This window comes from Mchenga conophoros, linkage group LG3 (genome assembly GCF_057382185.1).
Source record: "Mchenga conophoros isolate Kocher_MC1m ecotype Shallow Benthic linkage group LG3, M_conophoros_male_GT1.1, whole genome shotgun sequence".
Lineage (NCBI taxonomy): Eukaryota > Metazoa > Chordata > Actinopteri > Cichliformes > Cichlidae > Mchenga > Mchenga conophoros.
Window position 1 is genome coordinate 63420272 of NC_140528.1, and position 26383 is coordinate 63446654.

General features: G+C 41.1%; 1 protein-coding gene across 1 annotated transcript; it reads left to right on the top strand.

The window, feature by feature from the left end:
- Positions 1-723: 723 nt before the first annotated feature.
- LOC146579968 (protein mono-ADP-ribosyltransferase PARP14-like) lies at positions 724-26383 on the top strand. The gene is made up of 12 exons (XM_085266560.1): positions 724-855; positions 940-1176; positions 1537-1761; positions 1912-1966; positions 2129-2275; positions 7739-7801; positions 7882-8058; positions 8139-8315; positions 8442-9032; positions 13770-13906; positions 15155-15335; positions 26061-26383. The coding sequence occupies exons 1-12, from the start codon at positions 778-780 to the stop codon at positions 26351-26353; spliced, it is 2361 nt and encodes a 786-aa protein (XP_085122686.1). The 5' UTR covers positions 724-777; the 3' UTR covers positions 26354-26383.

Here is a 26383-nt window from a genome sequence, read left to right on the forward strand (position 1 = left end):
ACTGAAGACATGGCCAAGCTCAATGAAGTTCTTCATGATTTCCAGATGAATCAAGTTTCAACTCAAGAAAACATCAATCTGCTTCATCCTGAAATGGTCGACTGTTTTAATAAAATCCTAGACTTGATTGGCATGAAGCAGACCAAGGTGACCTTACAACCCTCACATTTTCCAAATCCTTGTGTGTTTGTGTCTGGTCCTCGATGTCATGTTCAGGAGGCCAAGGAGGCCCTAACATCAACTCTAGACAGTGTTATAGTAGACACTTTGACTGATCAAGCACACACATCCATACATATGCAATAATACTAAGTGCAATAATCCTTTCTGTCATCGTTGTATTTTACTCAGTTGTATATAGTATTTGTATTTGTATTCTATTTTTATCTTATTGTATATTTATTTTATTGTATTCTACTGTATATAGTATTTTATTCTATTCTGTACAGTTGTGTACTGTATTTATTCTTATTGTATTCTAATTTTTGCCTCATAACTTTTGCACTGTCCACTTCCTGCTGTGACAAAACAAATTTCCCACGTGTGGGACTAATAAAGGTTATCTTATCTTATCTTATCTTATCTAGATGGACCAGGGGCTCAGCAGTACTTCCAGGAAGAGGGTAAAGTGACTAAAGAGCTGATAGAGGGTTCCTGTCACGTCATTATCCGAGAGAAGCAAACTGCAGCCATCCCAAATGTGCAAAGACCACAAAACACCAGCAGACTCAGCAATACACCACTAATCTAATCTAATCTCTAATCTACAGCAGCAGCATGTACAGCACAGTTGGAAACTCTGCAATTAATAGAACAAACCTGAAGATCAAACTCAGCAGTTTAGAAAATGAACAGGTTTGATTATTTCCATTCAATTCTATTTCCCATAATCCCAAAATAAAATATTAACATTCATGTTATTCAATATTATTTCTGCAGGCAAATGTTCTGGTGGTCCCCATGCTCAACAAACAGCTGACTTCTACAAATATTGGCAAAAGTTTGTTGGCCAAAGCTGGGAATGTATTAAAGTTAAAGTTTGATTCAGTCTTAGCCAGTTGTGCCCTCGCCCCTGGTGATGTTCAGATGGTTGATGCACCTCCATCTCTGGGCTGCTCCAAGATTTTCTTCATTGAGTGCTTGCCTTGGGACGGAGTAAGAGGAAAGAGTGTTCAGGTAAAATTAAGGACTTTCATTAACACTTCTGGTGATGGAAAAAAACATAATTCATATTTAATTTACCCTCAGAAAACCACAGAAATCCACTTTAAAGTGGTGCATATTTGAAAGGATTAACTGGAAAAAACAGATATATAAGTTTGTGTGTGCAAAAGTAGAAGCACAGACAAAAGAAAAGATAATAAAATATTTAACTGCAAAGCAAAAGCATTAATGCTCAAACTAGATCAATGCAAGGAAAGATTTATACAACTTTTTTGTGCAGCCTCACTGTTTTCCATGTGTGCTCTGTTAGTTGCAGTGTGCAATCCAACAGTTTGAAAACATAGTTAAAAATATGTAACTTTTGATTTGCAGGCTCTTGGTAACGGTCTGAAGAGGTGTCTGGAGCTTTGTGTACAGCAGAATTTGGATTCAGTGGCCATTCCGATCATTGGGCCAGGAATTGTTTTACAATACCCGCTGAGAGAAGCCATTCAAGTGTTGACTGACATCATTCACCAGTTTGGATTATCTGCATCCTCTGGATCTCTTACAAACATCCACATTGTCATTAAACCTGGTTACCCTGATTCTGAGGCGGTCAGTGTCAATCGATATGTCCTGATCTGATATGTAACATGCATATCACACTATATCACTTAATTTATAAAGCACTTTTAAAAACAAAAACAGGGCTGTTCTGACCATGCATCAATTCTTTATCGTGTTATTCTGTGTTTTTATCTACAGTGCTACCACGATGTCTACAGACAGCTCAGCTTAAATATGAACCAGGGAGGCCAAGGTAAACTTGCACTACTCAGACTGTCTTCAGTATGTGACACTAATGCATAGTGAGCAGATAAAAAGCATTCAGCTAGTGTTATATTTTACCATCTTCATTAGGACCCTCAGGAATCAGATTAAATATCAGACAAAATCTAATGTGTGGTCTTTTTCCTCTCAGCAATCTTCAGGTCCTTCACCAGCGACCTAGATGACATCATCATCACAGTGGGGAGTGGGGTTAAATTACATGTGATATTTGGTGACATCATTAATGAGACTACAGATGCTGTGGTGAACACAACCAACTTCAAAAGTTCTAACCTTGGTAGGTAAAAGTGAGGATGCACACAAAGGCAGGAAGGTGGAGTGAGCAGGAGGATCATATTGTAACTGTAAGGTTATTTTTAGCCACAATAGTGGAATAGCTCTCTGCGGATAGCAGAGACAAACAGCTGTTCATGAATATCTGCACAGAAATGGGAATGCCCATATGAATATAATCCTTGAAGATCCAAGTTGTCATCTAGTATTATCAGCAGGTCACTTATATTAGCTAAAACCTCATCATATACTTATGAAAAGCAAGACTAAGAATAGAGAGTCAAGGTCCAACAACATAAGTAATTATGCCACTAATTTCTAATGCTTGTGGGGATAGGTTAATTGGATAACCCAAATTGTCACTAGGTGTGAATGTGCAAATGAATGTGAGTGCGAATGGTTGTTTGTCCCTGTGTGTTAGCCTTGCGACAGACTGGCGACCTGTCCAGGGTGTACCCCGCCTCTCGCCCTATGACAGCTGGGATAGGCTCCAGCGCCCTCCGCGACCCTGAAAAGGATAAGCGGAAGTGAATGGATGGATGGATGGATGGATGGAATTTCTAATGCATCTGGAGCTGCAAAACTAGATAATTTCTTGATTTTTGGATCTAGTACCGATCATGGTTATAGTTTCTCATAGTGAAATATAGTGCATATTAGACACATTCAGCAGGAACAGGCTTAGTGGATGACAAAATGCAAAACTCTTAGGCGTAAGTGATGGAAAGCAATCAGGACTCAGATTATCAAACTGTAACAAATATAAGATGTCAGTGACAGTCTGGCAGGGAACAGAGGTGAACTGGTTTATGGCCTGTGGTGTCAGACATGTTTCATTTCCAGCCAAGCAGGTTTGGCAGGGATTAGCCTTTGACTTACCTTTGAGTACCATTTCCCATAAATGCATTTGGATTGATTACGAGAAATAGGGTTGATGAGTCATTCTAAGCAGGAAGCAGGACTAAGAAATCAAATGAGTAGAATCTCTATGTCCAACCGAGACACAAAATGGAACTTAAAATAAAACTGTGGCATGCATTGTCCAATTATTGTTGTTATTTACAGAGATGATCCAAATTTGTCCTTGAAATTAAATACATTTATTAAATATATCAGTATTTAACCAATAGGCATCAGACCTTCATTTTAATAAGATTATCTTAGACTTTTTGGAGACCCAGCTTTTCTTTTGATGTTACAATAAGACTGGCATTTGTGACTTTTATTATATGCTAACAAATAGAAAAGTATTTGTTAATCAGCTGTGCAACTTGCCCTAAACTTTACAGAAGCAAAGGTTTACATGTTGCTAACAAAATAGATGGCAATAGGTATGTATGTACAGTCAGGTCCATAAATATTGGGACATCAACACTATTCTAACATTTTTGACTCTATACACCACCACAATGGATTTCAAATGAAAGGGATAAGATGTGCTTTGACTGCAGACTGTCAACTTTTATTTCAGGGTAGTTACATCCAAATCAGGTGAACGGTGTAGGAATTACAACAGTTTGCATATGTGCCTCCCACTTGTTAAGGGACCAGTGTAATGGGACAATTGACTTCTCAGCTGTTCCGTGGCCAGGTGTATGTTATTCCCTCATTATCCCAATTACAATGAGCAGATAACAGGTCCAGAGTTCATTTCACGTGTGCTATTTACATTTGGAATCTGTTGCTGTCAACTGTCAAGATGAGATCCAAAGAGCTGTCACTATTGGTGAAGCAACCCATCATTGGGCTGAAACAAACAAAACAAACCCATCAGATAGATAGCAAAAACATTAGGCGTGGCCAAAACAACTGTTTGGAACATTCTCAAAAAGAAGGAACATGCCGGTGCGCTGGGCAACACCAAAAGACCCGGAAGACCACGGAAAACAACTGTGGTGGATGACCGAAGAATCCTTTCCCTGGTGAAGAAAACACCCTTCACAACAGTTGGCCAGATCAAGAACACTCTCCAGAAGGTAGGTGTATGTGTGTCAAAGTCAACAATCAAGAGAAGACTCCACCAGTGTGAATACAGAGGGTTCACCACAAGATGTAAACCATTGGTGAGGCCCCAAAACAGGAAGGCCAGATAATGGTTAAGGTGCCAAATGACATCTAAAAAAGCCTTCACAGTTCTGGAACAACATCCTATGGACAGACAAGACCAAGATCAACTTGTACCAGAGAGATGGGAAGAGAAGAGTATGGAGACGGAAAGGAACTGCGCATGATCCTAAGCATACCACCTCATCAGTGAAGCATGGTGGTGGAAGTGTCATGGCGTGGGCATGTATAGCTGCCAGTGGAACTGGCTCTCTTGTTTATTGATGATGTGACTGCTGACAAAAGCAGCACGATGAATTCTGAAGTGTTTCAGGCAATATTATCTGCTCATATTAAGCCAAATGCTTCAGAACTCATTGGGCGGCGCTTTACAGTGCAGGTGGACAATGACCCAAAGCATACTGCAAAAGCAACCAAAGAGTTTTTGAAGGGAAAGAAGTGGACTGTTTTGCAATGACCAAGTCAATCACCTGACCGGAATCCGATTGAGAATGCATTTCACTTGCTGAAGACAAAACGCTGAAGAAGGGAAAATGCCCCAAGAACAAGCAGGAACTGACGACGGTTGCAGTAGAGGCCTGGCAGAGCATCACCAGGGATGAAACCCAGCGTTTGGTGATGTCTATGTGTTCCAGATTTCAGGCTGTAATTGACTGCAAAAGATTTGCAACCAAGTATTTAAAAAACCATGTGGGGGACCCAGGAAACATGTGGAAGAAGGTGCTCTGGTCAGATGAGACCAAAATGGAACGTTTTGGCCAAAATGCAAAGCACTATGTGTGGCGGAAAACTAACACTGCACATCACTCTGAACACACCATCCCCACTGTCAAATATGGTGGTGGCAGCATCATGCTCTGGGGGTGCTTCTCTTCAGCAGGGACAGGGAAGCTGGTCAGAGTTGATGGGAAGATGGATGGAGCCAAATACAGGGCAATCCTGGAAGAAAACCTGGTAGAGACATAGCCTAAAAGACTGGCAGCTGTAATTGCAGCAAAAGGTGGTTCTACAAAGTATTGACTCAGGGGGCTGAATAATTACTCACACCCCACTTTTCAGTTATTTATTTGTAAAAAATGTTTGGAATCATGTATGATTTTCGTTCCACTTCACATGTGTACACCACTTTGTGTTGGTCTTTCACGTGCAATTCCAATAAAATTGATTCATGTTTGTGGCTGTAATGTGACAAAATGTGGAAAAGTTCAAGGGGGCCGAATACTTTTGCAAGCCGCTGTATATGGACCTGACTGTATATGATTCAGAATAACTCAGTTCTGGTGCTGATTAGCCGTGTTTGCATGCTAAAAGTAGCACAAGATTAGCATGTAGCTTCACAAAATTGCCGTCACTGACAGATTGTAAGTCCTTTAATGCAGGGCTGGACTGGGACAAACAATCAGCCCGGGAATTTTGACTAGAGACCGGCCCACCAGGTATTATAGGAAAAACCATAAAGCCTTTGAATGAAAACATACTGTTGTCACAGTGATATACACTGTCTTGTTGGTATATATGTATCAGTCTAATAAACTTAAACCTACACCATCCTCCCTATTCTGGTATTCTAAACAGTACCCAAAAGTAGACTGCTTGGTCGAGTTAACCTCCTGAACTATCTACAACACATGGTGAAAACCTGAAATTAAGACAGAGAAGACTAGAGGTGAGACATGATCATTACTGATTACTAATGACAGATTTAGATATATTTTCATAAACCATTCATTTGCCACATCAAAAACACCATGGCAGGGCAAAATATTTTTTCTAACCTTTAAAAAGTGAAAGGAGAAAGACTGGTGAGAAAGAATAAAACTTAATTGACTTTTTGATGGCATTTTAGACACAGTACTGGTACAGTATCTAGAAAATGTGGGAAAATACTGGCATCATATACAGTACTTAGCTACTTCTGAAGAAATTATGATAGGACCTTAAAAAAAATTAGTATGTACAATAATGGATTTCTATACAGTTTACATCAGATGAAAACGTTTGTTGTAAGATTCAGATAATTATTTGTTAAAAGCTAAATATTTCAAATGAGAATAAGAAAGAAAAGTATTTCTTTGTGCCCCCCTTTCCCTGTTAATGCCCTACCTGCCCCCCTGGCAAAACTTTGCTAGACCCGCCCCTGCACAGTTACCAGGTGTCAGCTACATAGAAAAGGATCCTGGTGTTATTTCTCAGAAACAGTTCATAACTTCCCTTCAACTCATTCATGTCACCTAAAAGGAAAACCTGTTTCTCCATCACCTGTTCAGCTCTGATGATTCAGTAAGGACATCTCCTGGTTTCATCTTCATGTTTCCCTCTCACCACATAACCAAACCGACATCATGACCAGCAGCTTTTACAGCTGTGGCTCCAGCAAACATCAGCTGATACTAGAAAGTAATATTAAATAAATTCTAACCACAGCTGATCAAGCTTAAAAGTGCTGCTGTTGTTTAGCGTGACATCTGTCGGTTTCCTCTTTCTGGCGCGAAGTGGGCGATAAACAAACGAGAGAAAAGCCGATCAGCTGATCATTGATCAGTTTCATGATTGAAGTAGAAATAGTAGAAAAGAAGAGGCAGCTCTTCTTCTTCAGCTTCTCTGAATACCAGACGATTCCATTTTTTAGGGGACGGTTGGAAACTCTAATAACTAACCTTATAAATAAAATAAGATAAAACAAGTTCAACATCATTAACGTCATAGCACCCGCCCAGCTGTATATAAACTCCGTCATGCTAGCTAGTACACAGTACGAGTTATTGTAACTGACTGTAAAAAGTCAGCATAACGAAAATAAACTCCACCTAAACTTGGTTTATATCTGACCCAGATAGACTGAAGGTCATAACTTCTTACCTGAAGTTCAGTTCACCTGACACTCGGACCAGCGGCCGCCTTGGGTCTCTCCTCCTCCTGCCTCCCCTCTCCCTCATCTGGCCTCCACCACTTGTTAATGTTACTGAATCTGTGGAAGCTCCACAATGCCACCACCAAACAACTGAGTTATTTTTACACACCAGCCAGCATCTGGCCAATCCACCACCTTTCATTGTTTACACTGTCATCGGGCCACCGAGCAAATGCCCGGTATGCCCGATGGCCAGTCTAGTTATGGTCGTGACATCATTTATTCCTTCGCGCCTCGGGTCTCTGCTCCTCCTGCCTTTCCGTCATCCACCTGCCAGCGTGTTGCACCTGCTGGCCTCCACCACTTGCTAATGTTACTGAATCTGTGGCAGCTCCGCCATAGCCACCACCAAACAACTGAGTTATTTTTACACATCTCCCAGCATCTGGTCAACCCACCACTTTTCAGTGTTTATACCGTTACCGAAAAATGCCCGATGGCCAGTCCAGCTATGCTTTAATGTATATTTTTATGATTTCTCATCTTCTATAGATGGAGTATGCAAAGACATCTTAACTAGAGCTGGACCAGAGGTGGAAGCCGAGCTAAAAGCAGGTGAGAAAAAGAAAAGCAGTTACTTAAATTCTCATCTTATCTGCCTCTCACTAATCATTCCTCTCCCACTTTCTGTGTAGCAAAAGTAAATCGAGGAGACATTTATGTGACCCAGCCTGGAAACTTCCCCTGTAAAGCTATTTTTCACATGCATGGAAAACAGGATGAAGTCCTCATTGAACAACTTGTATGTGATATTATTTACTATTGTGAATCGTATAATTACAGTTCAGTGGCAATTCCTGCCATGTGTGCTGGTAAGTATCTTGTTTAGCATTTCTATTTATTCTGTTTGTTTTTAAACACACACACCTAAATGCAAGTGGTGTTTTAACAGGAGCTGGAGGGTTGAATCCTGCTATTGTGGCAGGAGCCATTCTTCGAGGGATCAAGTCTTCTACATCATCAATGAACAGCCTCACCAACATCCGCCTCGTCCTGATTAAGATTGATGTCTTCTCGGCTTTCAAAAAGGAAGCGATGCAGATGTATTCCCCAGCTGTCATCAACAGAGGTGACAGAAATATTCACAAACTGCCATCTTGTGTGGTTATTTAGTGTATTGACTTTTAAAATAAAAAGCAGATTAAATTATTATTTTACTGAAAATACTTGCTTATTTGTTTCATCCACCTTTCAGTGTTATTTCAAGAACAACAACAGCAACAACAGCCTCCTCCTTCTGTGAGTGCATGCCTCAGCAGACTCCGAATCAGGTCTACAAGTCAGCAGTCTATCTTGGGTCTTTCCAAAAAACATGTTGACTCTGCCATGGAAAAGCTGAAGCATCAATATCAGACGCAGTACTCCAAGGAGCAACTGGAACTCCTCAGCCAGGATGACATGATGGAGCTTAAGGAACTGGTGGAGGCCGAGGGTTTATTCATGCAAACTGATCAATCTGGCACCCTAACAGTGAGTGGGCTAATAGATCGGGTCACCCGAGTGATGCAGAAAATGAATCATTTTCAGTTCATGGCCCTTGCTAGAGAGGTGAGAGTCAGGAAGGAGGAGGATTTGTACCTCCGAGTGGTTTGGTGCATCCTGGCACATAACGGTAACTGGGAACGCCTTCCCAGAACAGCCAATCACCAACTGGAAAACAACAAATTAACAGAAGGAATAAAAGACGCACAGGGACTCATATGGGAGATTAATCTACAGACAATGATGGCCACACAACAACTGAGCAGACAGACGACAAATCTGAAACGACTTGAGAATCTCTCAGGTGAGAAGATCTCAGTGATGTTACAAAATGAGCCTGACTGATATTGGTGTTTGATGCTTGAGAGTAATACAAAACCAAAAGAAACAAATATTAAGGTGTACAAGATGTAATGAAAGAACAGAGTACAAATAGAAATGCAAAATGTATCGCAACCTGCCGCACCTGTAAGAAAAACAATCGTACAACACCTGGAACACAAAACTTCAAAGTGTACAGACGACCCCGCTAGAGCCTGGCTTCCCTGGTTCAAGCCATAGATCAGGGTCCTGGGCATCCAGCCATCCAAAAATCACCCAGTACCTGGCAAAGAGAGGTGATACAAAAAATGTGACCCGTGTGCACCTAGTAGGGTGTGTGAAACAGGGTGCAGAAAGATGGCTCCACCCACTGTGACATATGCAAGCCACAACCCTCCATTAAGACCCTACGTGTATGAATGATGTATGAGGGAGTGGGTGAGAGGGAGGGCCAGGGTAAGTAAGAATGGGAGCTAGAGTAAATGTTAAGAAATGTTAAGGTTTTTAAAGAAATAATTACACAAAAAATTAGAATCAGAATACTTTAATTAATCCCTAAGGAAATTATGTTACTATTAAACTAATTGCAGTAAAGAAGGCTGCAAAAGTAAATATGAAAGTAACCATAATCAGTTCATTTTTAATCAAGAAATATAAAAATCCCACATCAGCAATAAGGGAGGAACACGTTGTCCGTCTATTTCATGTCTAATTTAGAAGGAGTGTTATATTGACATGTATTGTCAGAATTACACGTTTTGGTTTATTCACAGTTTATTCCCAGTTATATGCAGTGTTGGTCAAGTTACTTGAAAAACAGTAATCAGTAACTAATTACTGATTACTTCCCCAAAAAAGTAATCCTGTTACTTTACTGATTACTTATTTTCAAAAGTAATTAATTACTTAGTTAGTTACTTTTTAAAAACACGATTTACAACCTGAAGAGGTGATAAAGCGATAGAGCTTTCAGCCCAATTCTACTTTTTCTACATAATCCATCATATAAAATGTAATCAAATGGAAAAGTCTCTTTTTAAAACTTGTTTTATTAGTTTTAATCTTTTAACTTTATGCATCAAGCAAAAATTTAATTATATGCAACATTCTCTGACTTGCATAAATTAGTTTAACATTTAAACCTATTTTCTACACATTCCAGCACATAAAATAAAATATTTTTTGTGTTTACACTCACTCTTTCAAATAGATGCAAGTAAAACACAGCAGAAAATAAATAAAGTCAAAGACTCAGCGGTCCTGTTGCTCTATTTTCACCTGTAAAGCAGGACTGCAGTAGGCGGAGGTTTACCCTGGTGCAGCTGTGGCGCGGTCAGTTGAAGAATCCGCGAGTTTCTCTGTGAATTTCCCATTACGTCGTTGCGCACTCGGTGCTTGCTTGGAAGTTTAGGGGGTTTTTTCCACTGTAAAAAGAAGTTTTCTTCCCACGCACGATGGACACTAATGTTTTTGTCACTTTTTATGGAATCAAACTCAAAGTAAGGTCAGTACTTCCACGCTTTAAACGCTGCACGCTCATACTCTCTCCCACAATCGATATGTGATCCATTGTTGATCTGCAGACAGCTGTTGTCACTAACGGCGCACTCGCTTACGTCACTGTCATGAGATATTCTCGCAAAAAAATCACGGTTTTAGTAACGCAGTAACGCAGCGTTCCTACGGGAAAGTAACGGTAATCTAATTACCGTTTTTGCAATAGTAATCCCTTACTTTACTCGTTACTTGAAAAAAGTAATCAGATTACAGTAACGCGTTACTGCCCATCTCTGGTTATATGTATATATATATACACACACACATACATACATATATATATATATATATATATATATATATATATATACACACATACACACACACACACACACACACACACACACACACACACATATATATATATATATATATACATGTGTATATATATATATATATATATAAATTAGGGTGGAAAATAAGTATTTGGTCACTTCAAACAAGGAAAATCTCTGGCTCTCACAGACCTGTAACGTCTTCTGTAAGAAGCTTTTCTGTCCCCCACTCGTTACCTGTATGAATGGTACCTGTTTGAACTCATCATCTGTATAAAAGACACCTGTCCACAGCCTCAAACAGTTAGACTCCAAACTCCGCCATGGCCAAGACCAAAGAGCTTTCGAAGGACACCAGGAAAAGTATTGTAGACCTGCACCAGACTGGGAAGAGTGAATCTACAATAGGCAAGCAGCTTGGTGTGAAAAAATCAACTGTGGGAGCAATCATCAGAAAATGGAAGACATACAAGACCACTGATAATCTCCCTCGATCTGGGGCTCCACGCAAGATCTCATCCTGTGGGGTCAAAATGATCATGAGAATATATATATATATATATATATATATATACATACACACACACATACACATATACACACACATATATATATACACATACACACATATATATATACACATATACACACACATATATATATATACACATACACACATATATATATACACATACACACATATATATACACACATACACACATATATATACACATACACATACACATATACACACACACATATACGCACATATATACACACATACACATATACACACATATATACATATACACACATATATATATACCAATAACCTGCCTCAGTACTACATGGAAGCTCCTGTCAGGCATCATATCGGCTAAGATGAACAGGCACATGGGTCAATACATGAGCGGGACACAGAAAGGAATTGGCAAGAATACCAGAGGCGCAAAACACCAGCTACTGGTAGACAGAACAATCAGCCGAGACTGCAAGACCAGACTGACCAACCTGTGCACTGCCTGGATTGATTACAAGAAGGCCTATGACTCAATGCCCCACAGCTGGATACTGGAATGCCTAGAATTGTACAAGATCAATGGGACCCTAAGAGCCTTCATCAGGAACTCAATGGGGATGTGGCGTACAACACTAGAGGCCAACTCCAAGCCCATAGCACAAGTCACCATCAAGTGCGGGATCTACCAAGGAGATGCTCTGTCCCCACTGCTGTTCTGCATAGGCCTGAACCCCCTCAGTGAGATCATTAACAAGACTGGCTACGGATACCGACTACGGAACGGAGCAGTTGTCAGCCACCTCCTGTACATGGATGACATCAAGCTGTATGCCAAGAGTGAACGAGACATCGATTCACTGATCCACACTACCAGGCTATACAGCAATGACATTGGAATGTCGTTCGGACTGGAGAAGTGTAGTCGGATGGTATCAAAGAGAGGGAAGGTAGTCAGAACTGAGGGGATTGAACTACCAGAAGGCAACATTGCAGACATAGAGGACAGTTACAAGTACCTGGGGATCCCGCAGGCAAATGGGAACCATGAAGAGGCCGCTAGAAAGGCTGCAACCACCAAGTACCTGCAGAGGGTCAGGCAAGTCCTGAGGAGTCAGCTGAATGGTAAGAACAAGATCCGGGCCATCAACACGTACGCCCTGCCCGTGATCAGGTACCCTGCTGGGGTAATAGGCTGGCCAAAGGAGGAGATAGAAGCCACTGACATAAAGACAAGAAAGCTCCTTACCATGCATGGAGGGTTTCACCCCAAGTCCAGCACCCTGAGGCTGTACGCTAAGCGGAAGGAAGGGGGCCGGGGACTGGTGAGTGTCAGCACCACAGTCCAGGATGAGACAACGAACATCCAAGAATACATTGGGAAGATGGCCCCAACTGACCGAGTGCTCAGGCAGCAGAAACCCAAGAAAGAGGAGGGAAACGAGGAACCATCATGGAAGGACAGGCCCCTGCACGGTATGTACCACCGGCAGATAGAGGAGGTGGCTGATATCCAGAAATCCTACCAGTGGCTGGACAAAGCTGGACTGAAAGACAGCACAGAGGCACTAATCATGGCAGCACAAGAACAAGCTCTGAGTACAAGATCCATAGAGGCTGGGGTCTATCACACCAGGCAAGACCCCAGGTGCAGGCTGTGTAAAGATGCCCCAGAGACAATCCAGCACATAACAGCAGGGTGCAAGATGCTAGCAGGCAAGGCATACATGGAACGCCATAACCAAGTGGCCGGCATAGTGTACAGGAACATCTGTGCCGAGTATAACCTGGAAGTCCCGAGGTCAAAATGGGAGATGCCCCCAAGGGTGGTGAAGAATGACCGAGCTAAGATCCTGTGGGACTTCCAGATACAGACGGACAAAATGGTGGTGGCTAACCAACCGGACATAGTGGTGGTAGACAAACAGAAGAAGACGGCCGTAGTGATCGATGTAGCGGTTCCGAATGACAGCAATATCAGGAAGAAGGAACACGAGAAGCTGGAGAAATACCAAGGGCTCAGAGAAGAGCTCGAGAGGATGTGGAGGGTGAAGGTAATGGTGGTCCCCGTGGTAATCGGAGCACTAGGTGCGGTGACTCCCAAGCTAGGCGAGTGGCTCCAGCAGATCCCGGGAACAACATCGGAGATCTCTGTCCAGAAGAGCGCAGTCCTGGGAACAGCTAAGATACTGCGCAGGACCCTCAAGCTCCCAGGCCTCTGGTAGAGGACCCGAGCTTGAAGGATAAACCGCCCGCAGGGGCGTGCTGGGTGTTTTTATATATATATATATATATATATATATATAAATCGCAGCATAGGCTCTTTCTGTGTCTTCTCGTGTGTATGCTATATATGCTTGTCTCTTTTAGACTTTACTTTCCCTCTGTACTGGGACAGCATGGCTGCCAGTGAAAATATGACGGTCATTCCCCTGGAGTCTTCTTCTGCAGAGTACCGAACAGTGATGGAGGCCTTCAAACGAACCGTCACCAAAACTGTGATGAAGGTGGGTGGCTCTCCCTGCATAAAGGAACATTTCAGTTTCTACTTTTTATTACCTGTCTTATTATATGCATGCTTGCTTCATCACTACTTTATTCTTCCAAAAAATTACAACCAATGGTATTAAATGTTATTCATGAAATATTATGCTACTGTAAAGTGGAACAAATAGATATTTCTTATTTACTTTGATTTAATATATGTGTATATTATATACAGTAAATCCCCATTATTTATTTATTATTGCTTCCGGATTATAATATCCTACCATTTTGTTTTGTAACCCCAGCAACATGCCCAGAGATGTCCATATAGATATACATATACACACATACTGATACAAATATACACACAGTGTGTGAGATTGACCGGTCAGAGCAATGTACTTTGCGAAAACGTTATCTTTGCATAGGTCATTATTTCAGTTCCTTAGTTTGCGCAAGTGTTTCACTTCCATATACATGGATACAAATGGTAAATGGCCTGTATTTGTATAGCGCTTTACTAGACCCTAAGGACCCCAAAGCGCTTTACACATTCAGTCATCCACACATTCACACACAGGTGATGGCAAGTTACATTGTAGCCACAGCCACCCTGGGGCGCACTGACAGAGGCGAGGCTGCCGGACACTGGCGCCACTGGGCCCTCTGACCACCACCAGTAGGCAGCGGGTGAAGTGTGTTGCCCAAGGACACAACGACCAAGACTGTCGGAGCCGGGGCTCGAACCGGCAACCTTCCGATTACAAGACGAACTGCCAACTCTTGAGCCACGATCGCCCCGTCGCTCAAACAAGTTACAAGAAATCACATAATGTCACATTTTATTAAAAAAACTAATTTCCCCATTCAAAAGATATAATTTATTTATTTAAATTGTATTAATTAATTAATTAATTAATTAATGTATTTGGGATTGTAGGAGGATTTTAGTTTCAGTCCACTATATCTCTGTAGTCCAATATATTGATGATCTTCATAATTTTCTCAGAAACAATACAAAGAAAGATATTACAATACAGTTGTAAAACCTGCCTGCAAGTCATTGTGTTTTCAGTTTCTCAGATTTGCAGTATTAAAGTAATTAATTGATCGCTGATGACAACACAAAATCTTCTCATACCTGGGATGCACGCCTCGATTTAAGGCCCACATAATATAAGTATAAAACTACCCCTCAGATGTAATTAATATCCTTGATTACCTTGTTTGGCAGCTTGTTGATCCTTTGGCCTTGTTCTTTCTGCCAGATTGAGCGTTTGCAGAACGTTCACCTGTGTCGTGCCTATGAAGCACAGAAGAAGCACATTTCTGATAAGAATGCACACGAGGGAGGAGCAGGGGAGAAACTTCTGTACCACGGGACGACCCAGGACAATTGTTACTCCATAATGAAAACTGGATTCAACAGGCGCTTTGCTGGGCAAAATGGTGAGTGTTTTTATAGTCTACAATTACAGAACATATTAGCATTTATCTCCTAAGGTTTTGAAAAGTACCAAATGCAAACTGTCAGTGCCAACAACTTGCATAACATGTTTTAACCAAAGTCAACACCGGAGTCTTCTTACATTTGCACAAATATTTTCAAAGCACTGAACAAGTAGAACAAGGAGAGTAGAGCTACAATTAAATGTGGAAAGAAAAAAAACATTGTCTTTACACTAACAGGTTTTCTGTTTCAGGGCATAATAAAAGTAACCTGGTCCTTAGCAGTCTAGTCTTAAAATTAAGTAAATAAAACCCCGGTTGATAGGGAAACATGATATATTAAGTTTCATTATTCTTTTAATAAAAATTAAGCAAAAGGGGGAACCAGTGTATGAAAACTAAAGTGTCCCCTTAAGAAAACATCTTTATAAAAGCAGGAGTTTTGGCATTCTACTGATCTAGAGCATTCAGGTGTGTGTCAACATAATACCACAATTTTCCTAGGAGTGGACATCCAAGCAAAGTTGCCCCAAGGTCAGGACCTTGCAATGCTCAAAGAAATTGTGAAACACCCGAGAGCTACATCTCAGACTCTACAGGCATCAGTTAGCATGTTAAAATAAAGTTCATCTCTATGCTATGAGATTAGAGACAATCTTGCCTAAAATGATTCATTCAGACCAGAATGGCTTTATCCAAGGGAGGCAGGGGTTTCACAATATACGGAGGGTCATGAATATCATTTATGAGAAAAAAGAGACCAGAGACAATGCGTTAATCTCAATGGATGCGGAAAAAGCCTTTGACAGGATCGGATGGCCATTCTTATTTGAAGTTTTGAAAAAGTTTGGTATTGGAAATATATTTTTTAAATGGATTCAGTTGATATACTCCAACCCTCAAGCAGAGATTTTAACTAATGGTCTTTTTTCCGCACCATTCAGGTTATATCGTGGAACTAGACAAGGGTGCCCCTTGTCACCTCTCTTGTTCACCTTGGCAATTGAGCCTCTTGCAATGGCAATTCGGAATCATAAAAACATATCAGGAATTAAAGTAGGCAATGCTGACCACCGTATTGCCCTATATGCAGATGATGTGATCCTGTTCTGCACTAATTTAAACAAATCAATACCATCCATATTAAGTCTCATTAATACATTTAGTACATTTCCAGGTTATAAAATAAATTTTGATAAATCCGAAATATTATTTTTGAATAAAAATGAACGACAATATCCTCCAATCAATACTCCCTTTCTGCTATCTAAACATGGGTTTACTTATCTGGGTGTGAAATTAACTCACACAATTGAAAATATTCTGGCATCCAATTATAATTCCTTAACGACGTCAGTTACTGCACTTCTAAACAGATGGATGAAACTACCTATATCTTTAATTGGTCGTATTAATATACTAAAAATGTCAATTTTGCCAAAATATCTTTACCTTTTTCAATCAATACCTCTCTCTCCACCAAACTCTTTCTTCTTAGATTTGCAAAAACTATTCCGAAACTTTATTTGGAATAACAGAAGACCAAGACTCAGAATCTCATTATTATACCTCCCTTATGAAAGAGGAGGTTTACAACTTCCAAATTTAAAGTGGTACTTCTGGGCTGCTCAAATCAGAGCGGCAATGTTTTATTTTGTTAATGAGTTAATTCCAGTGTGGGTTTCTATGGAGTCTACAGAAATCAAAATTCCCCCTAACTTATATCTTTACTCAGCCGACAGGAAGACACTAAATAAGCAAACTAAGAACTCCTTTCTAAAAACACTATAATGATCTGGTTTGAAATACATAACTACTTGGGAGAAATGATACAACTGTCTAGGTTTACTCCGATATTTGGAAATAACAACTTTCTTCCTGGTAGGGCGGATGCAGGTTTTAAATTTTGGTTCGATCAAGGTATAAGAAAAGTGTCTGATATATTTAGGAATAATACTCTTATGTCTTTTGAACAACTCAGAAGTACTTTTTCTATTCCTGCCAAACATTTTTTTAAATTTATTCAATTAAGAAATTTTGTCTTAACCACACAAGGTAACATAAGATAAGATAAGATAAGATAACCTTTATTAGTCCCACACGTGGGAAATTTGTTTTGTCACAGCAGGAAGTGGACAGTGCAAAAGTTATGACGCAAAAATTCGAATACAATAAGAATAAATACAGTACACAGCTGTACAGAATAGAATAAAATAATATACTATATACAGTAGAATAAAATAGAATAAAAATATACAATAAGATAAAAATAGAATACGAATGCTATATACAACTGAGTAAAAATACAACGATGCCAGAAAAGATTATTGCACTTAGTGTTATTGCACATGTGTGGATGTGTGTGTTTGTTCAGTTAAAGTCTTTGTTGTGGAGTCTGACAGCAGTGGGGAGGAAAGACCTGCGAAATCTCTCCGTCCCACACCGTGGGTGCTTAAAAACAGCTTAAAAATCCCCACCTACTCCTCTCTAGAGAACACAGTTATAAAGGATCTAAATGGGAGAGGCCAAGTTTCTCCATTGTACAAATTATTTATGGAAAATTCCAAAGAATCAACACAGTCTATTTTAGAGGCTTGGAGGAATGATTTGCAAATGAACATATCTGATGATGAGTGGTATAAATCATGCTCCTTGGCCCAGAGTCAGACAATTAATGTGCAATCTCGGCTACTTCAATATAAATGGTTAACAAGACAATATATTACTCTGTCAAAAATGCATCATTTTAACTCAAACATCCCAGACACCTGTATTAAGTGTGGAGTGGACAGGGGCACTTTATTTCACTGTATATGGGAGTGTCCACATGTGAAAAATGTTTGGGAAAAGGTAATAAATCTGTTGAGTCAAATTATTGGTGATGTGATTCCACTTCATCCTAAAATATATATTTTAAATATATACCCGAATAATTTTGTACCTGCTGCAAACAATAGAGCTCTGTTAATGATTGGACTTTTGGAAGCCAAGCGCTGTATTGCTATGTGTTGGAAAAATCAAAAAATATGTGGACTATCTCAATGGCTTAATGGACTGACATCTATACTATCTATGGAGAAAATAACTTATACATTAAGGAATAAACTGGACAAGTTTTGGCCGATATGGTCTAAATTCTACGACTTTCTGGAGAGCTGCAAAGTATACACTGTGGACTTAACAGCCTGAAACTCTAACTTGATTTGTATATCTGTCCTTCCCTTTTGTTATGGTTTTCTTTGTTTTTGTTTCTATTATTATGTTGTTTCTGTTTCTGTTGTTGTTGTGGTTTTGTTTTTATTTATTTATTTTATTTTATTTTTACTTTATTATTTTTTTATTTAATTTTATTATTATTTTTTTGCTCACGGTGCATCATGTAAAACCGGTTAAAACCAATAAATAAATGTTTAAAAAAAAAGTTCATCTCTGTACAGCTAGAAAACAACTGAAAGAGTATGGCTTGTTTGGAAGGGTTGTATTTTTTAGTGCAGATACAAGACTAGTGCACCTTACAGTCATTCAGTTGACCATGAACGCCTCTGTTCTAGAGAGTCTAATGGGAGGCTATCTGTCTGACAGCTAAAGCATATCCAAACTGGATCATGCAGCAGGATAATGATCCCAAGCACAGCAAATCTACAACAGAATGGCTGAAGAAAAAGTGCTGCAATGGCCCAGTGTCCTTACTCAAATGCTGTGGTGGGACCTTGGGAGAGCTGTTCATAAATAAATTCCTGCAAACCTCAATGACCTGAAACAACGCAGTAAAGAAGAAGGGGGCTGAAATTTCTCCATAACAATGTGCAAGACTGATAAAATCACACAAGAAATGATTACTTGAAACTATTACTACTTAAGATGGTTTAATTATTAAGGTATTGAGTCGTAGGGTCTTAGTTTTTCATACACTGCTTCTGCATTTTGGTTTAGTTTATTTTAAACAAAATTTACTATCCTGTATGAGACTTAACAGATTTTTTACCTTATGAAGTGGTACGTGAGAAAAAACACTTTGTATTAATAGTTTTTTTACTCCATCAGTCCATCGATGCGTTATCCAAAGCGTTGGTTGGCATGAGCAACCAACTTTGTGAACACCATAACACAAAAATGAGGCGACATAAGATTTTCAAATCGATATCATAGGTGTCTCTATTAAAAATCTTGTATGAGTTCAAATCTCAGTGGCCTTGAAGTCAGCACCCCTGTTTCAGTCTTTTTAAAGATGACATTCAGAGTTTTTTCCCAATTTGCATTCAGTGAATTTTCATAATAGTAGTAAGCCTTTCACTGGTTCTGACTACCAGGAAAGAAAATGTTGTCCAACCAAATTGTTTTTAATCCCCCAATGTTTGTAAGGTAATCAGAAGACTGAAATAATGTTTTGGGGAAAAAAAGTTTTTATTTTTAAGATATCACATGCCCATTGTAGAGGACATTGGAAGGCCAAACAGGTAAAACTGAACTTTGATGGCAAACAGTTGCTCCCCCCGACCCAAAAAAAGGGGTAAACCTAAGAACAAGTTTAACATCCACAGACCAGCATCACTTTTGATTAGTTCTGTTGTGCTTATTTGGAATGATGCTTTAAAAAGCAATTCCCCTTATTGGAATCACAGAGAAATACCTTGCACTTTGTGCACATCACTTATGTTTTGCTCTTGCAGTTGGATCTGCGACATCTTGATGCATCTGTTTCATGTCCACCATCTCTGGAAGATGGATAGCAACATAGCGTCTCAGAGCTTCATTTGGCTGTGGTTTCCACTTTTGTTTTGGGGGAGTAGAGTCATCTTCACTGTCACTTGCGCTTCCTGCTTGAGCCCAAGTAATCAACTCTTCACCAAGGAGCAGCTTGAAGTCGAGGAACTTCAGTGGTTTCTTCCTCCGCAACTGCAAGTCACTTCTATACTGAAGCCACGAGTTGTTTATTTCCAGATTAAAAAAGTGTAGAACTGCACATACTGTCCGAGTGCAAGAGGCCATCCTGTAGAAACTCAACATTCGGTCAACAAGGTCACACTACCCATGTTGATAGTGTACTCAGAAACTGCCAGTGGCTTTGGCACCTGGACAAACTTTTTGTCTTTCTTGGATCATCTTGTGCATGTGTCCTGAGGTTCAATACCATAGGCAGAGGATGCCTCATGAGGGTTCCAGTTCCAGCCAGCCCTTTCATCTTTAGGGTTTCAAGGACGTTAATAGTTGTAAAGAACCTGTCAAAGAACAGGTGGGCTTCTTGGGGAACAGACTCTGCCAAATGAAGAACAGTTTGCTCTCCAATGCCTATTCCTCCTGTATCTTCAAAGGTAGTCTTGCCTTGGTAGACCACAAACTCTAGTTGGTGCGGCTAAGACAAACACCTTCAATCCAGTTGGGCATGACTTGCCTGGTACATACAGGCACACTGGCGCAATTGTTAAACAAAATTTGGCATTGTTTTAAAATTGTCAGATATGCGGATGTAGAACCCACACACAGGACTCTTTGAATGAAGACAGTGCGTTCATTTACAGTGAGGTGAGTGACAAAATGCAGAATATTTTCTTCTGGCGATTATTGTCTCCATTTCCTCTGTTCCCAAAACCTGCGCGTCAGCTCGATCCACCTGTTTCCGTGATTCTGCAGGAAACACTACAAAAGCTGTTGTTCATGACGGGGAAACCACTCTCCAGACCCGGACTTGCAAGTAGACCAGAACACATCACACACACACATGCACACACACAGATGAGGAAACGGGGAACTTGAAGACACATCACCATGGCAAGACACCCAGTGAGGACAGTGGGCCATGACAAAAATACAAACTCAAGATGTACTTTGAATTCCTGCTCCAGAGTGGACACCGACTGGACTGTTCAGCTTGATCTGACTCCTCAATATCTGCTTGCCCTGCCTGAATTTCATCCTCAGAGCTCCCTGAATCATCTTCCTCTGCTTCTTGCTCAAACAATGCATCTTGATCTTCTTCATCAGACAACTCAAGATTTGAGTTTCCCTCAACAATGTGCAATAAAATTCCATATGCTTCTGGTCATTTAAAAAAACAGAAGAAAATGGAGGAAATAACTACAAATGTCCACTACAGAGAACATTTCTTTAAACCAGGGGTCGGCAACCCTAGGCACGCGTGCCACAGTTGGCACGCGAAGGAATAAATGATGTCACGACCATAACTAGACTGGCCATCGGGCATACCGGGCATTTGCTCGGTGGCCCGATGACAGTGTAAACAATGAAAGGTGGTGGATTGGCCAGATGCTGGCTGGTGTGTAAAAATAACTCAGTTGTTTGGTGGTGGCATCGTGGAGCTTCCACAGATTCAGTAACATTAACAAGTGGTGGAGGCCAGATGAGGGAGAGGGGAGGCAGGAGGAGGAGAGACCCGAGGCGGTGAACTGAACTTCAGGTAAGAAGTTATGACCTGCAGTCTATCTGGGTCAGATATAAACCAAGTTTAGGTGGAGTTTATTTTCGTTGTGCTGACTTTTTACAGTCAGTTACAATAACTCGTACTGCGTACTAGCTAGCATGATGGATTTTATATACTTCTGGGTGGGTGCTATGATGTTACTGATAGTGAACTTTATTTTATTCATAAGGTTAGTTAGTAGAGTTGCCAACTGTGTCGTAAAAAACAGAATCGTCCCGTATTGAGAGAAATTATTACGCGTTTCGTGTTGAGCTGAGAAGGGACGCAGTTTGTCCCGGACTTCATCTAGGATGAAAAAGACACAAAGGTGGATTTATTCTGTCGTTACGCTGCACAGCTGCCTCTTCTTCTCTCATTCTCTCCCCTCTCTCTCCTGTTTCTACTTTAATCGTGAAACTGATCAATGATCAGCTGATCGGCTTTACTCTCTTGTTTGTTTATCGCCCACTTTGCGCCAGAAAGAGGAAACCAGAGGATGTCGCACTAAACAACAGCAGCACGTTTAAGCTTGATCAGCTGTTGTTAGGATTTATTTAATATTCATTTCTAGTATCAGCTGATGTTTGCTGGAGCCACAGCTGTAAAAGCTGCTGGTCATGATATCGGTTTGTATATCTGGTGAGAGGGAAACATCAACAGCTGAACAGGTGATGGAGAAACAGGTTTATCAGGATCTAGCAAAGTTTTGCCAGGGGGGCCAGGTAGAGCATTAACAGGGAAAGGGGGCACAAAGAAATACTTTTCTTTCTTATTCTCATTTAAAATGTCTGACTGTTATTAAATAATTATCTGAATCTTACAACCAAATCAGATTTTCTCTCACATAAGTGTCCTCAGGTAGCTGTCTGAATGCTGGACACTCGGAGACCTGTGTCTTTGAGTGGGAGACCAGAGATCACATTAACATGTGTGTCTCTGTATTAACAAACATGCCATATTGGCTTAGTTTATTTTTCTTATCATTGTTGTGAGGAGACCATAAATAGCATTTGTATTTTCTGTTGTACAGTCCATTTGCTGTTATGGAGTTCTTGTTATGGATGAAAAGTCTTTTTTCTTTTGTCTTTTTTTGTTTCAAAATAGCTGATAACTATTCACTGATAGCTGCCAACATCTGCAAACAAATAGAAATCTATAAAGTGGTTCTGTATTGTGTGTAACTGTTCATATAGAGCGTTATTAAATTTATTGATAATGCAATCATATGGCACGCTGACTTCTGAGGAAATTTTAAATGGCACTCGCCATCAGAAAGGTTGCCTACCCCTGCTTTAAACACTTCAATACTATCCTTAATTAAAGTAAAATTAGCATACTATGCTTTAATGTGTTATTATTAAGGGACTTATCTAAAATATGTTAACAACATTTATAGTCAAAAATTGCTCCACCACAACCACCCACACATGCAGGACCTTGGAGTAGGGGTATGTCACCAGGGTGCAGAGGAGGCTACCCCCCCCCTCTGTCCCCTTCTGGCTGCCTCTGCCTCAATTTTATCCCACAACTTAGACATTCACATTACTCACACTCTCATTACACATACATATAGGATCTTGGGGGTGGGCACGATACACGGAGTCCAAATTACCATCAGGGTGTACACCTCACCCCTGGCGTCGTTGCCCACCTCTCAATTTTAAATACACGTAGACATTGAGGGCTAGCAGGAGGGACTATGCGCTTACCTGCTGCTCTCTGGCAGGTAGCTCCATGCCCTCCTGGGTTTTAATTGCACCTTAGAACACACATGCATCAACACTACAATGAGCGGGTGGAGGGAGGTTTGGAGTCTTCTCTCACCCCCATTCTCTGCGGCCTGCTGGAGCGGGGGGGCTAGGAGGAGGAGTTGGCCGTCCGACTGCGGTCTGGAGTGTGGGGCCTCCCTGCTGCTACGGAGTCGGGGCGGTCTGCCTCCCCCCACCGCAGGGAAAAGGGTAACACCACCTGGGTCTGGGTGCAGTTCCCCCCTCCAGGGGCAAGGGTACCTAGACCCGGTTCGTAGAGTACGCTTGGGGAGTGTGATCGTGTGTACAGCGTCTCTTTATGTCTGTCTCCACGTTGGTTGAGTGTGGAGTAAGTGCATATGAGAGCATGAGGGTGGGAATGGATGTTTGTATATGTGTGTGCCTGTATGTCTGTGTCTATATGTCAGGTTGGGTATCAGACGCCACCTCTCTGGGGACATCTCAGGCCCTCCAAGGTTTGGAGGCCTATCTCCACCCACCACCACTTCCCCTGCCAGTGGCGGACTCCCTCAGGTGTCGGTGCGTTGGTGGTTCTTTGTGTCTGGGGGTGGGCGTCCGGGTACACACCGGCTCACTCCTTGGCGGCCGCTTATCGGGGCCTGGAGCCTGGGGCTCGCTCGGGCCACTTCGGAGGTGGGGTGCCCCCGGCCTCTCGGCCTGGGGCTCAGTCACTCAGGCACAGCTGGCTGCCGGCGGAGCTCACGGGCGCGTTACTGCAACTCCCCCTGGCTTCTCCTCCGCGGCTGCTGAGTGAGCCCTCATCTGGGACTCTCCTCAGCTCTTACTGGGACAGTGGCGCGGCTGCCCCTCTGTTGGTCTTCCTTGGTCTCTTGTGTTCTGGGGGCCTCTGGATGTCTGGAGTTTTGATCTCCTCCATACCTGCTTCATACCCTGGAGGACGGGGCTGTGCCCCCCCCCCACACTCCCTAGCAGATCGTTACATGGAGAAACCTTTGGAATGCAAGCATGCTGATCCACACAGGTGTGCACACAGGTGTACACACGGGTGTTCACAGACGCGGACTACAGCTTTCTTGGCTGCTGCCTCAAAGCACATTGTGCGCTGTCTGTCTTGCGTGCTGCACAATATCGTTTATTATTTAGTATCTACTGATATCTACTGCTAGCTAGTTTATTGGGATGGTGCCGTTTTTTTTATTATGTTGCTCTTTGTTGTTTGCTTTCTCCTCTGTTTTTTTTCTCCATACAGGTGACCCAGGTGTTTTGTTTTTTTTGTTTGTTTGTTTGTTTTTTTCTTTCTTCCCCCCTTTCTCACCATCTCTTCTCCCCTTTGGTTTTCTTTCTCTCCCTCTCTTTCTTTCATTCTTTCTCCCTGTCCTATCCCCCAGTCATGTCTGTCCCGTTTGTAGCAACTGAAAATAAAATAAATTCATAATTATAATAAAGGTCAATCAAATGGACCAATATGGCAAGGCCATGATGATCCACTTGGTAAAATAAATCCGCTTGGCATCTTTCTTGGCCTTAAGACAACAATTCTGATGGCTAAAGATCCAAACAGGACACAAAAAAAAAAAAAAAATTGCTCAATAAAATGTTTTATGCACTTACTTTTTTTTCTTCCCATAAAATGTGCTTGTAGTAATGGCCGTCATGTTCCTTGATGAAAAAACTAAAGTTCCCAAAGCCTCACCTCTTCACATTTGGTATCATTGGAAAGCCCTAAATGTGCTCTGTAAATACCAAAAGGAGGTAATTCTGTAGTATGTAGTGGATGGGAGATATTCAGGTTTAGAAATGTCCTCTACAGAGGACAAATTTGTATTGCTGATGGTCAGGGGGATATGGATGTAAGTACAACTGTATGGAATTTTTGGGCCAGAGCACAATTTGATAAGAGAAGTGTTAAAGGATGTTCCACGCTTCAGAAAACTGACTCTTAAGGTGCATAGATTTAAGTGTTAATTACAGTATTTGTTACTAGTTACCAATGAGGAGAGTTAATGTGTTTAATGAAACCTTTGACAAGTAACAGGCAGTCAACGATAACCACTGTTTGGTCCTGCATACTGTCATGACAATGCAGGTAAGAATACACTGTGATTACGCGCACATAAGAATGAATAAATTATTTTCATGTCTGGTGACATTGGTGTTTGAAGGATGACATGGAAGGCAGGGATTTGTTTTTTGTGTTTTTTCTTTTTACACTGTTAAGCATTTGTAGCTTTAGCGACACATGAAACCTGGGGGCTTAAGTGTCGGTGGGGTTTTAAGTGATTGTGAAGATGTTTTCAGGTCTAGTACAATAACAGCACTTGATTCCTTATCAGGTTGAAAGATGTTTTTGTGTTCCTGTCAATTAACAGTGTAGTTAAAACACATGGTGAAAGATATGAAAGTAACAGTATGAACTAGTAATTCTCTGTTCTACAGCTTGTACTTCCAGGGTATTTGTGACACCTAAAGAATCTACTGCCAGGAGGCTGAGGGGTATCATGTAATTAATGTTGCAAGTCACTACAGTGTAAATAGGATCACCTATTGCTAATTTTGTTTTTTTCTTTTCACACTCAGCAACTTCATATGGTCGCGGGACCTACTTTGCTGTAAAAGCCAACTACTCAGCCCACCCCACCTACTCCAAGCCAGCTGCTGATGGTTCTCAGTTAATGTTCGTCGCCCGAGTCCTCACAGGCGTCTACACTCTAGGCCAAAAGGATATGATGGTGCCTCCACCTCGAAACCCCCAGCAGCCTCACGACCGTTACGACAGCGTGGTAGACAGAATGTATAAACCCAGCATGTATGTTGTGTTTCATGACAACCAAGCGTACCCTGACTACCTCATCACATTCAAGGGAGAGTAAAGGAAAAGTGTTTTCCACTGTTTACAAAGG

Coding starts and splice junctions, on each gene's coding strand:
- LOC146579968 (XM_085266560.1), top strand. CDS start 778: ATGTACAGCACAGTTGGAAACTCTGCAATTAATAGAACAAACCTGAAG. Junction 1,762..1,911: donor GTTACCCTGATTCTGAGGCG/GTCAGTGTCAAT, acceptor TTTTATCTACAG/TGCTACCACGATGTCTACAG. Junction 8,316..8,441: donor CCCAGCTGTCATCAACAGAG/GTGACAGAAATA, acceptor TCCACCTTTCAG/TGTTATTTCAAGAACAACAA.